This window comes from Battus philenor, unplaced genomic scaffold (genome assembly GCF_028537555.1).
Source record: "Battus philenor isolate CCGP_79_NKW_IND1 unplaced genomic scaffold, ilBatPhil1.0.hap1 SCAF_26, whole genome shotgun sequence".
Taxonomy (NCBI): domain Eukaryota; kingdom Metazoa; phylum Arthropoda; class Insecta; order Lepidoptera; family Papilionidae; genus Battus; species Battus philenor.
In genome coordinates, this window is record NW_027181689.1 from 11262752 (window position 1) to 11277436 (window position 14685).

General features: G+C 33.7%; 1 protein-coding gene across 2 annotated transcripts in view; it reads left to right on the forward strand.

Moving 5' to 3' along the window:
- LOC137925115 (facilitated trehalose transporter Tret1-2 homolog) overlaps positions 1–13249 on the forward strand; it is a 28813-nt gene extending 15564 nt beyond the window's left edge. For both annotated transcript variants that reach the window (XM_068768497.1, XM_068768498.1), the window contains exons 3-4: positions 4737–4872; positions 11924–13249. In XM_068768497.1, coding sequence (XP_068624598.1) covers positions 4737–4872; positions 11924–13140 — 1353 coding nt within the window. In that variant the 3' untranslated portion in view covers positions 13141–13249. The remainder of the gene's footprint in view (positions 1–4736; positions 4873–11923) is intronic.
- Positions 13250–14685: the final 1436 nt, after the last annotated feature.

Genomic DNA, 14685 nt, shown 5'->3' on the forward strand with positions numbered 1-14685 from the left:
TTAGTTCTAACATTAAACTAGATGCCTAGATAGAGTTTGTACCAACAGAAGCTATTGGTCTGATTTCAATAATTTTATGTTTTGATCAAATATGAAATAAATACACTGACATGGCCTTCTGGCTATGCTCGAACTAAATTATAAATAATAATATAATTAGTTCTAACATTAAACTACATGCCTAGATAGAGTTTGTACCAGCAGAAGCTATTGGTCTGTATTCAATAATTTTATGTTTTGATCAAATATGAAATAAATACATTAGTATAAGGTCACTCAAAGAACAACGGAGAGAGCTATGCTCGATTTTTCGCTGCAAAATCGAATAAGAAATGAGGATATCCGCAGAAGAACCTAAAACATCGATGTAGCTCGCAGAATGTCACTCTGAAGTCACTGTAGGTGGGACACTTCGCTCCTGCAACCGAAGGCTGTTGAGACCGAAAGGTTCACGGGTAGAAACCACGAACCGGAAGAGGCGGCGTGGGTAGGCCACAGGTAGCGCAGGACCTATCGCCAAAGCGATTTTTGAAGGAGGCCTATACCTTTCAGTTAAAAGAAGAATTGTGGCTTTGATACGTCAATGAATTAAAATAAAAACATAAGGTAGAGACCGTCTTAAAGTAGAAAGAATGACATCACAGGAAACATTAATTTGATTCTTGATTCAAGAATTAAATGATCTAAAGAAAAAAAATAATATAATAAATCTATAAACAAACATACCGAGTTGTCAAAGTCATCTCACTCAGATTCAAATATTTAAATATGGAAACATTCCAGATAAAGTTCAAAAACTTTCCGTTGCGAGAAAACAAAATTTATCACATAACATTTGTGTACAAAAGGATATATATAAATAAGTAAAATTTATTTGCCTACAAGGTAATGTTAATGCAATATGTAATTATATATCAATTAAAATAAACATAGTTACATAAAGTTATTTTCATCTTTCTGGTAATCATTTAAACAAATGGTAGTCAGGTTAAAGTCAACAAGAAATCCACTAGCAAAAAGAGTACCTATTTGTTGTAAATAAGCATGCATACATTATAAATATAGATAATAGACTAAGTAGATAATATAATAAAAATATATGAATACATTAAAATTTAGCAACAAGCAATCTAGTTAAATAAAAGGATGTGGTAATTATAAACCATATAGTTAAAAAAGTTAAATATAAAAAGTAAAAATGATAATAAATGTTACCAATGTATAAGATAACTGGCAGTTGGAAGAACAAGACTACAGGTGACTTAAATTAAAAAAAAGAGTTCCATTGTAATTTGAATAAAGAATTTTTAATAACATAACAATTCAAATCAACAAACCTGAAGCAAATATTTAAATTTAGAATAGGAAAATAAGAATACATGTAAATAAGGATCGTCTAGATAGATGAATGAAATATGAAATTACAAGTTGAAGTTAACAATTAGTTTGAACTTCAGTACTGGCAATAACAAGTCATAGTAGTTGAAGTTAACGATTAGTTTGAACTTCAGTACTGGCAATTCAACCCAGTTACGAAAGACCTTTGAACATGCGATACTGCAATTAAATGCACAGTCTTCCTATAAACCCAACTGTACATATATCATAGCGTACAATGAACTACAATTGTGACGCGGGTCTGAACAAAGAAGGTTGAACTGATAAATAGGATCACAAGTTAATTACCCGAATCACTGATACAGTTGACGAATGTCTTGTTCATATTTACATACGTTGTTTAAATGTTTTAAATAGACATTTATTTATTTTCGTATGTAAATATGTTTTATTTCAATGTGAAAGACACAAAGTCATACAGAGCTAATAGATACGAACACAAAAGAGAAAGATAGCTTTGCAAAGTTAGATACAACAAAGTGGAAGTCTGTCGCCCACTGGTTGATTATAGATACTGAATCTAACTGGAGCGTGGGCCAATAAAGCACATATCGTGATATATGGAACTTGATTTGTTGACACATTTAACTATGTTATAATGTATGCATCATACATAGTTAAATTTTATTTTAAATAAATACATTTAAAAACTTACAGTTGAACGGTTTTTGGATACCCATATTGTGATGGTTGTGGAAAAATATGTACCGAGTCCGCCATATTGGAACGGCGTCCATCTTGAATTTTAAATTTTGACATAATCATCGTGTTTTACTAGTGTAGCCCTTTCATTTGATACCCATATTGAGGGGGTTAAGGAAAAATATGTAATCCGCCATTTTGTATCGGCGGCCATCTTAGATTTATAATGTTATTGATTTTATTATATTGTATTGTCATCTAAATTAAATGTGTGCACCAAATTTCAGATCAATCTGACAACGGGAAAGTGCTTAAATTTCAATTTCTAATTTTGATCCAAATAAATAAATTCCGTACGGGTCGAACTAAATAAAACCGTTAAAAAAGGAAACACTTAAGTTTCTGGTCCGCTCTACTCAACAGATCAGAATTCCAGTGTAGCATACTACGTATTCTGTGGTTAAAAAAGTAAAGTGAAATTGTCATTTAAAAATCCCTAGCATTAGGAACGTAGGTGATTATTTTTATAGATTGGTAGGACTGTCTATAATATTTGCTAAACGTTTTTTGTTACAATTTTAAATATCATTTGGCCCAATCAAAACTATTTTGAAGGATTGGTGCCAAAACCGCTCGATTTTTTGGTGTAAAAGTGTTAAAAACTCGACTGACATCGTTCCACAACCACCGTACTCGCCTGACTTGGCTCCGTGAGACTTCTGGCTATTCAGCAAACTCAAAATACCAAATTGAGGAAATAAAAACCGATTCGAAAATCATAATGGCTATACCGTTAATAGGCTATTTCGACCATTTCAAGGACTGGAAAAATCGTTAACATAAGTGCGTTTTATCAAACTGAAATTAGTTTTAAGAGTATAAATTTAATTTGGAAAAATAAATCAATAATTTACCCTACTCTTTAATATGAATATTAAAATAATGGACAGTTGAATAAACATTGTAAATGAGATCGTTAGGTTTATCTTACAATTACAGATTACATTCATTTATCGATTTAAAAAATTGACATTGAATAATGATTAGTATTTCTCTGATATGACAATGGGATTGTGTAAATTATTCTTAATTACGAAATTAATTGAGTTAAGACTTTGTATTTGCATTGTACTCGTATTAAATATACTAATACAATTACGCATTAATGTTTACATCTCATTTACTTACTCATATACGCTAAGCATCTTTAAAATCATTAGAATACTTATTAAGAATCTTAAATGAATATAGAATATTCAAAGAGTTCATATTGTACACATCTAAATTGCTATACTGCTAAATAAGCAGTTTTTCAACAGACCTTTAAATTACTTACTTACTTACTTACTCCGCTGGCTCAGTGACCCAAAGTGGGTCTTGGCCTCCGAAGCGAGAGACTTCCACTTTCCTCTATCTTGCGCCATCGTCTGCCATTGGTTGACATTCAATTCGCGTAAGTCTGCCTCAACGCGATCGATCCAGCGATACCTGGGTCTACCCACTGGTCTTCGACCCCTCGGTTTTTCCAGGTACGCTACCTTCACGCTCCCATCCGATCCCATTCGCTCCAAGTGACCAAGCCGGATTTGTTGAGCTTTATATTCGCCAATGATATTTGGCTGTGCTACTAAAGTCTCAATTTCGGAGCCTCCAAGATCCGTCTTGATTTCTCGCTGGTCCCAAGATCTTCCGCATTTTAATTGCTATAACGGCTAATTCCATTGTTAATGCATTAGCTTCGATGAGCTATTCTAAATTAAAAATTAAAATACAGGATGATTAATTTCTGGTACAACTTATTAAAAAATCAATTGTTTCAAAATTCTTATATACATATTAAAATATATTATTGTTCACTATCTGTCACTAGACTTTATACTTTTTTGTGTCAGATGTTAAAAGCCTGTAGTATTCCGGTAAAAAATAATGTGATATATTTCAAAATGAACATTATATACAGAACGATTGAAAATAGATGCAAAAACTTGAAAGCTCTTTGCTGCCAAATTAGCTTTGGAGCTATACGAGCTTTTACATCTATATATGGCAATAAACTTGCTAGTAAATCTAGGTGTGAAACACCTATAACTAATCACCCTGTATACAATACCTTTTAGAACAGAGTTCTCCAAACTTTTTTGTGTCTTAGACCCCTTGCCATGTTTTTCCGTGTTGGGTAGGTAAGTAGGGGGCTACTTACCCGATATTGATTTCCTGTAAATTTCTAACTGTAATGAAGTTTAGTGTATTTTCAAAATGCATTGCGACCACAAAGCGAATACCAACACCCTATAACTTATACAATTTTATAAACATATATAATATTTTTTTTACTTCATAGGTACTTTTATAAATAATGTAAATGTTTTGATATTATAAGATAGTATGATGTAAGTAAATAGGTACTATCAGTGTATGTGTTAAGATCCACTGTCGTGGACCCTCATTTTCATTTCATGGACCCCCAAATTTTTTTCCGCTAACGTAGACCTCTAGCAGATTGTCATAGACCCCTAGGAGTCGATATAGACCACTTTGGTAATCATTGTTCTAGAAGGTATCCGAATCTATTAGATAGTCTAAAATATATGCCACAATCAAGGGTTAGTTACCGTCGTCTTGCATCTAAAATCAGTCACGATTTATTCAACTGGATGTTTTTAACTGCGTACAAATATTCGAAATATTCTTCACAGACTTTGGCAGCGTCGGCAGCGATACTGATGACCTTCACCTCCGGCCTGACCTCTGGGTACTCCGCTATCCTGCTGCCGCAGCTGAAGGAGCCCGACAGCGTCATACCGTGGGACGAGAACACGGCATCATGGATTGGTAAGTCAGAACTTTCTGGAATTGTCTACTTTAAGTCTATATCAACACGAGTACTAAGTTATTTTAGCTAATCATATCTGGTTAAATTCGACAAACTATTGATATAGACCAGAGTTCCCCAAACTTTTTTGTTTCGTAGACCCCTTGCCATGTTTTTCCGTGTTTTGAGACCCTCTACTTACCTGATATTGATTTCCTGTAAATTTCTAACTGTAGTGAAGTTTAGTGTTAAAAAATTTAAGTAAAAACACATGTTAATTTATACATTTATTAATTGAATTTAAATTAAAACTACTCAAAATAAAGTTTTGTATCTGTTATTTAAAATATACGTAACATTATATATAATAATGTAAATGTTTTGATATTATAAGATAGTATAATGTAAGTAAAAAGGTACTATCAGTGTATGTGTTGAGATCCACTATCGTGGACCCCCATTTTCATTTCATGGACCCCTAAATTTTTTTGCGCTGACGTAGACCCCTTGCAAGTTGTCATAGACCTCTAGGGGTCGATATAAACCACTTTGGGAATCACTGATATAGACGGTTAAAAACTACTATGTATTATATTGTAAAACAACTTTAAGTATGGTCATGCAATAAATTTCTCGCGTAACTCTTTTCTGAAATATTAACCCAATATCTGTATCTTCAATAGATTCAAGATCACGACTAAGTTCCCCATTATTCAAATTCAAATTCAAAAATTCTAACATTATAAGCAGTAAGCTACCACCGGGTCGAAATACTGATCTATTGAAAGCCGAAGAAACTCAACAGGTGCTCTTTTAAATGAAATTTAACAATTTTTGATATATATATTATAAATATCAATCATGTAAATGAGTCAACAAACCAAGTATCTCACATTTACATCAACTAAAAACTTTTTAATGCTGTTATATGATTTATATAATAATATGCTTTTAATTTTAAATTTAAAGAACGTCTAAGATATCTAGTGGAACTATATATGCGTACATTTAGTCTTATGATTTGTTGATTTTATGAAGACGAAATTTAGACGTGACTTGTTTAATTTTATTTATTTATCATGTGTCTGTCACGTTGATATACAATTTTAAATTATCTTAGCAAACAGTGTTATGTTAACCAGATAACATATATATATTACGAATAACATATATTATTTATATACGAAAAGTTTTGAAAACAAGAAGCGGTAAACACCCATGAGGAAAGCGACAAAATTAACTAAAATACGTAACAAATAGTTGGAAATTGATCATATGATTACGTCAATGGGGAAATTCCCTATTGTAATATTTATAATTACGCAGAATTCCGAATGGGCCCAGATAAGACGGAGTGCGCTCGTGCCAAATTTTGGCATTGGCAAAAATAATGTAATTATTTCGTTGCTGTGTATATTTAAAAATAGTAGCTTTACGCCCAGGCGCTGTGTTCTTGGATTTGTTCTTTATAAACAAGGGCATAAGACGCGAAATTTTTAGAAACAAAATTAACCAAAGCACTGGTAGCCCAGCGGTTAGGACTGAGACATGCGATCGTATGTAGCCGGTTTGAACCCGAGATAAAATCATATATATACATAATTTTATAGAATTGACATTCTCATAAACAAGTTTCTAGATGATTTTTAACATTGTCCATAATTCACTGTGGTCGCCAAACCGCCTGCCAACCCTGATTATGATATATCCCCCCCATAGATATCTTTAGGGGAGACCTATGTCTTGTAGTGGGCTGAAATGAAATTAACCAAATGACACGAAAACGTTTCATTTTTCATAAATTTCAACTAAAAGACGTCCAATGCTGGGTATTGGGGTAGCCCAAAGATGGCGATGACCAGTCTTGTACTGCCCGCATTCAGCAACATGACACGAACTTGATTATGGGCGACCCTGGACGTCTGCCGGCTCGTGGTCATCACTTGAAAACCTTTCGGCACCAACAGCCATTGACTACACGATCGATGTTCCTCTCCTACTGTCAATTCAGAGGAGCAATTCTTCAGTGGCCTTGATTTTTCTGATGATTAGTTTTATGTAAGAAAGGGGCAGAAACCAACAACATACAGTAAAGGTTTACGTGTATATATTACACATATATCTACACGTTAGTACACGTAAAAAAATACAAAAATTAATTTAAAAAATCTGATTAATACATAAATAAATAATCTAAAATAAAACAAATATTAGAACGGTGTAAAATAATTTAAAGAGGATATTATAAAACAAAAATCCGAAGAGAATTTAATACATTGACAATAACAAGGTTAACATGAAAAGAAGTTGCAACAATTTTCAAACATCCTGTATCAAGTGATCACAGATGTGTTATATTATTTTTTACGACGACAGGCAATACAAAATCTGTAGGGACAGATAATAAAAAATAAATCTGAATTATTTAAACCCTTTTTCTTACTATATTTTCATTACGGGTGTACCAACCTTTTACACTTATAACTAATCACCCTGTAGCTAATGCACTAAAAGGCTTAATTCTCTCCCAAAGATATATACAGTGGGATATAACCTGTATTATGGTACGCAGAGGACGCTGCTGTCCCTATTCTGGAAATCTTGTTTTTGAATGTGGATATTCTTAATAATTAATGCACTAAATGTGAATTATATAAGATCGCATATTTAGAATTGAACCTACTAAGTTCTCTATCAGCTAGGCTACCATTGCTCTTTTTAAACGGTTTTATTTAATTCGACCCGTACGGAATTTGTTTATTTGGGTCAAAATTAGAAATTGAAATTTAAGCACCTTCCTCAGATTGATCTGAAATTTGGTACACACATTTAATTTAGATGACAATACTATATAATAAAATCAATAACATTATAAATCTTAGATGGCCGCCGATACACAATGGCGGATTACATATTTATCCATAACCCCCACAATATGGGTATCAAATGAAAGGGCTACACTAGTAAAACACGATGATTATGTAAAAATTTAAAATTCAAGATGGACGCCGTTCCAATATGGCGGACTAGGTAGATATTTTTCCACAACCACTACAATATGGGTATCAAAAAACCGTTTAACTTATACGTTTTTTAAATGTGTCTATTTTTATTTATCATGTCTTGAATATATTACACTAATGTAAACATTTGTAATACACGCGTGCAATTTACGCTACTAATTCTAACAATCTATTAACATTGTTAGCAGCGCACGAAATTTATCTTCTTACAACATAAATGACATATTTTTATGACTGCGTGAAAATATATTTTGTATAGGAAAAAAAAAAATTTTACAGAATTGAAAAACTTTGATTCGTTTCTAAACTATTCAGCTTTTAAATTATTGCAAATACTATGATCATTAATTTTGGCACATCGAAAACCACTACTTCCTTCTGTTTCTTAAAATGTAAACAAATTTTACTTATTTATGCCAATAATTTATTTGCGGTTCGCTAGATGGCGTCGTAATAAAAATTATTAACTGCAAATATTAATTAAAATTATGATAATACGAAATATATCGTAAGCTTGAACGATGTTAAGACGTAATTAGTCTTTAGGAAGAACATCTAAATTTAATTTCTATAATATTTTATTTGTTACGATATAATGAGGTATGTAGAACTATACAATGCATTCTAGTTTAAACCGTATTTCTAATATTATTTTACATTGTATAACTGTTAATTAAAATAATTATTTCAAAGTTTAACTACAAATTTAAATGCATATACTTATATTTATAATGCAACTCCAAAAAGAGATTTGATCTATAGGGGTCCGAGACAAGGCTCTCCTTAGAGACTTTGAGCCTGCTACCTTAAAAAGGTTCTTATAGTAGGCGATCTACCTGCTACCTCACACCAGCGGTTTCTGCAAATGCCATTTGTGTAGAAGTTAAATTCCTAATCTAAAAAAACTCATCCTTTTTACTCGCTTAACTTAATTTTCAATTAATTATTGTATTCTCAACATACTAGACCGCCTTCTTAATAACTATTTATTTTCAATCTCCGCAAATTCGACCGTACATCTTTCTCAGCTAAAATCACAGCCTATCCCACAACGTCGTTCTTTGCATACACTAACTATACTTTTCTCTCTTTACTCTTTTCTCCCACTTCACCTGCCTCAGCATCTCAATTCCAGTTTGTAGCCAGTACACACGAAAATACACTTCACTCCTCCAGCAAGTCTTTTAGATGCCCCCCCCCCCCACTAGTACCGACTCCTCCTTCTCCTTTTCAAAACAAGCTATTCTTCTCTGTAACGCGCTCCCCCTCGATATTAAGATGATCAGGAATCGTTGCGCATTGAAAGCGATGGTTCGAAAGTTGTCGCTTGGCAAACTGACGGAATCATCACGATAATTAGATTTTATTATTTTCTATATTTATGTAGATAGATTTTAAAAATTTATGGTATGTTTATATATAATTACTAGCTGATCCCGCAAACGATGTTTTGCAAAAAAATTAAAGTTTTTAATTAACAAATGTAAGATAAGGGTTGATCGTAGAGGGGTGAAAATTTAGGGTTGTATGTATTTTTGTATGCTGTATCATAATAAAATAAAAACCAAAAAATTTTAATAAAAAATTTAGGGGTGGACCACCCTTATCACTTAGGGGTATGAAAAATAGATAGTTGCCGATTCTTAGACCTACTAAATACGCATATAAAATTTGGTAAAAATCGGTCAAGCCGTTTCAGAGGAGTTCAAGTTCGAACACAGTGACACGAGAATTTTTGTATTAGATAGTAAGTAGTACCCATTAGTACATTTATATAGCGTTTTGATGAGATTATTTTCCCTCTCAATTTGACTTGACTTTTTTACATTTTTATCTTGTAATGTTATATTACTTGTTGCACCTATGCACCCTGCACCACCTAACGGTTAACTGGTAGAGATAGCCTTCGGCATTAAGTTCAAGTTTGTACATAAAATGCTTAAAAAATATTTTAAATAAAAAATAAAATATATTTCAAGTCAAAGTTAACTTTGTTAGCACAAATAAGAACTTTATCTTCTTTTAATAATTGTATCTTTTATTTATATTGAAAAATATATTTCAAAAAATATTAGTTAGGTATATTCGACATTTGTGACGTGTTTAAATTTGAAAACTGTATTATTCTATTAATGATACATTATTCTGTTTATTATATATCATGTCTCCTTATTAAAGATCTTTAAAGAGATTGAAATATTTCATACAACAATATCAAGGTTCTGTAGCTTGAATAAATAACAAGATATAGTACTATTAAATATCAAAACACTAATAGAGTTGACGTAAGATATTTAAGATAAAACGAGAGAACAACAGTTTGTTGTCCAGTTATCTGCGTATGATGCAACTGAAGCTATCGACAGAGATCCAGTCACATAAACAAATCTTTACATATTGCGCTAAGATTGCGTCCTTGTTTTATTTGTTTAGTTATATTTTATACAATTGGGACGCATTAGTATTGATATGTTTGTATATATGTACACCCTAAATTGCTCTCTCCTTCATGTCTCTCATCTCCATCCAAAGGTTGTCTAGTTGAGATCGCCTCAAGCGATAAAACCCCCTCTTGTACTATTATATAAGAATTGTTTCATTTTTTCCTCTATTTATTGGGTATGATTAAGAATATGGAGAAAAATTCATTGTTATTGGGTAAAACTCCATCACCTTGTCTGAACAATAGTGACATTACTTAATAAATTCTTCGTTTACCGTCTTAATGATACTCTTGTAAAAGTTATTCAATTGAAAAATCTTTGAGACTTTTGTTAAAACAACAGATTGAATATGTCACACGTACAGACGAACTTGCAAAAAAAAGTTCGACTCGTAGGGTGGTGAGTGACACTGTTAATAGAAACAAAACAGTACAGATAAGTAGGTACCAAATAAACTGCACATAAAATAACTAGTCAATTAATAATAGGAAAAATAGAATAAGAAAAGTGTAGTAATGTATTAAGAAAGCACAACCCAAAGAAAACTGTGATAAAAAATATAGAATGTGTAAATAATAAAATAAAGAATAAAAAAAAATGTACCTAGCCACCTAAGAGTAATAAGATGATGGAAGGAAGGCGATGAAAGCAAGAAGGAATGAAAGAACAAAATGAAAGATATTGTGATGGAAATAAGGTAAGAATAAAAGAAATTGAGAAGTATGACAGTGAGTAAAGAATAAAGATGAAAAATCTGTAAAACTTATTTGTAAACAAAGACCCTGATCCCAACTAATTAGGAGTACGAGAGGCCTCCAATAGAGGGGTCATAAAAAAATTTAAATTAGTGAATAAAATTTAGTGAAAAGAAAATTCGAAAGCGTACACATAGGGGAAACCTCGTATGAGCAAAATGAAGAGAATTAGGAAGATAGAGACATATCTATCGCAATATGTGACAAAGGTTGAGCCTTAGGGACTAAAGTGCAAGGCTGTCTTCGTGTCTTCCTAACAGAGACCTTCGGGCTGTATAACAGTGTCAAGCGGTCGTAGCAATATGACGTCACATGAACTCGTGCGTATATCCCACGGACGAGACTCAAGATGCGATCGCAAGGTTCATCGATGTGGCGAATACGGCAACCGTCGCACAGACACTGGCGCACAACCCGAGGATGTCAATATGGAGTAGGGATGATGAAATAGTCGCACGAAACGCAATGTTAAAAACTGGACATTATTACGGCGTCGTCAAGACAGATTAAGAAACTTACCCTTTATTTACATTATAAATATCGAAAATAACAAACGTGAATGTAAAACAAAGGCACAAACGCTAATGTCTGAGGAACATCGATCCTCATGATTCTAATTTGATGACAATATAACTGTATTAATAAAGATTCTTCAATTATTAATGCAAATGTAATGCTGCTATTTTAGGTAGAGTCATGGAAACATTATTTTAAGTTGTCTTTAGGTTCATTAATCTGGCAACTTCTTTCTTTTTCACATGTCATTGTGGCTTTGTACATGAAGTGCTGTAAGCAGTAGTAACATACAACGATTCTTTTATTTAACAAAGATGGTTTTGTTCTTTCCAGCTTCAATGGCTGCACTACCTATGGCTCCAGGCTGCTTACTGGCTGGATGGATGATGGAGAAGTTCGGCAGAAGAAACTCCCACTACATCGTCTGCGCACCATTACTTCTTGGCTGGATACTGATAGCTTGTGCTAACAATCTCATTCTCATGTTGATGGGAAGATTTCTGACTGGACTTTGCGTCGGCCTTCTAGGACCACTAGGGCCAGTTTACATTGGGGAAACTTCAGAACCGAAGTTCAGAGGTATCTTCCTCGCGGCTGTGTCATTGGCCATCGCTGTGGGCATCCTCGCTGCACATCTAATCGGAACATTCATCTCCTGGCAGTGGACCGCTGTGATATGTTGCTTCTTCCCTATTCTCTCGGTTATCTTGTTGAGTGCAGTTCCAGAGAGTCCCACGTGGCTTATATGCAAAGGTGAAATTGAGAAAGGTGTTAATTCCTACTACTGGCTGAGAGGATACAGCGAAGAGGCTAAAGCGGAACTGCAGGCTATTATCGAGAAACGCAAGCAAACCGACTCAGCACCTGTGCCGACCTGGAGGGAAAAGATAGCTAATCTAAAAAGTCCTGAATTGCTCAAACCCCTCGCCATAATGATCATATTCTTCATAACTTGTCAATTCTCTGGAGTTAATGCTGTCGCGTTCTACTCCATAGAGATAGTGGAGAAGGCGGTTGGTAAAGGCATGGACCATTATGTGGCTATGCTGGTCATAGATGCCCTACGAGTTGTGATGTCAGTGGTCGCGTGCGTGATTTGCAAGCAATATGGCCGCCGACCGCTCTGCATTATCAGCGGCATCTGGACAGCCATGTCCATGGTCGGTCTATCGATGTTCCTGTACTGGACCGACGGCAAGCCCACAAACATGTCCTGGCTGCCGCTTTCCTGTCTGATGGTGTACATCTGCGCGATCTCAATCGGCCTGGTGCCGCTGCCATGGATGATGTGTGGTGAAATGTTCCCCACCAGAGTGCGTGGTCTTGGCTCCGGGATTAGTTCCGCGACCACTTTCCTCTCGTTCTTCGTGGTGGTCAAAACCGCCCCCGGCATGATGTCCAGCCTGGGGGAAGTCGTTACATTCCTTTTCTACGGCATCATAGCCTTTGTTGGAACCGGCATTTTGTACTTCATCCTGCCAGAAACAAAAGGCAAGAGTTTGCAGGAGATAGAAGATAAATTTAGAGGCATAAAGAAAGATAAAGTTTAATATTAAGTGTTCATTAGGATAAGTTAATGTTTAATGATATTCTGTATTCGCTCTACGCGTAATTATATTTATCTGTGATACTGTAGTCTGTAATGTATTAAAATTTATGTTATTACTATTGACACTTTTATTTCACTACACCAACTGCTAGCGCACGGAATGTGGAGCAAATATTTAGATTATACACACGTCTTTGGTCTGACATACATTCAACTTTTACATGTAATGATTACGTGTTCAATTTGTCTATAGCAGTTGTAATAATTTTATGGCTGCCTCTGGGCTTACGTTCGAAAACTCGACCTACAAACGTACGCCATAAACTGCGAGCTCCGTTCAAAAACACCGTCGGAAGACATAAACGTACATGAAAACGACATTCCACAAATTTCTCTTCTCAAATTCGAGACTTTATAGTTTCAGCCGGCGTCCACAGATGGCGCTAGTTGTTCGTAAACGTATAAAGGGGTAAAATATATATATTTAGGTTTATATATGTATACATACATATTCCTTAATGAAAAACACACGCGTAAAACTCGAAAATGGTATGGCATTTGAAAAGTTGTAATAGGGAAAAAAAAAACTAAAAAAATTGTGATATATTACAAGTAATAAAACCATTTCATTTTCCTGTACAAATCACAGGTTTAATAAAAATTACTGTCTCTGGTTGTCGAAAACTATATACGTTTATCATCTGTTCTTTTTTTCCTATCAAAAGCATCTTTGCAATCAACGCACCCATCGAATTAGAAAGACAGTAAATAAATTCAAAAAGATGGTTCGAGACTTATTGATACAAGAATTCAATATTAATTACTGATATGCATATATCCCTTGTATATATGCATATACAAGGTATCAGTAATTAATGTATATGACTAATATAGTTTTTATAGCAATAAAGGGTCATGTGTTCTTCCTTTTTTATATTCATATATAAAGTCCTACCTATTTGATATCTCTGCACCAATAAGTTTACTGGTAAAGAATTCAGATAAAGCATTAAGTCGCCGTATTATTTAAATAAAACATTTAAATAAATTACGCCAATTAATATTAAAAAAGCGGCGAGATATAATCCAAAAATATCTAGCACTAAATAGAATCAAAACGATAATTTTATAACATTATTACTAAAGTCGTTCCCAAGTGGAGAATACTAGCTGATAGACGCAGCGTGGGCACGCTTCCCACTATGTGGACCGTCGTTAAGGTCGTGGGCAACGGAAGACTGGATATCGTGGCCTATACCTTGCATTGGGAAAATCAAAATATCCAAATTCAAAATATCTTTATTCACGTAGAGTATTACATGCACTTTTAAACTATCAATTATTATACCTTTATAAGTATTGAAGATAAAACTGTCGAAATGTGTATATAAATAATCTAAGTAAAAATGTAATACATTGTAATAATAAAATATACTTAGACTGTAGTGACTGAGGATAGTATGGAAGGTGACGAATAAAAGGAATAAAAATAAAATAAAAATGTAGTAGAGAAAGGGTTAAAGAGCGAAAAAAGAGAAAAGAAACT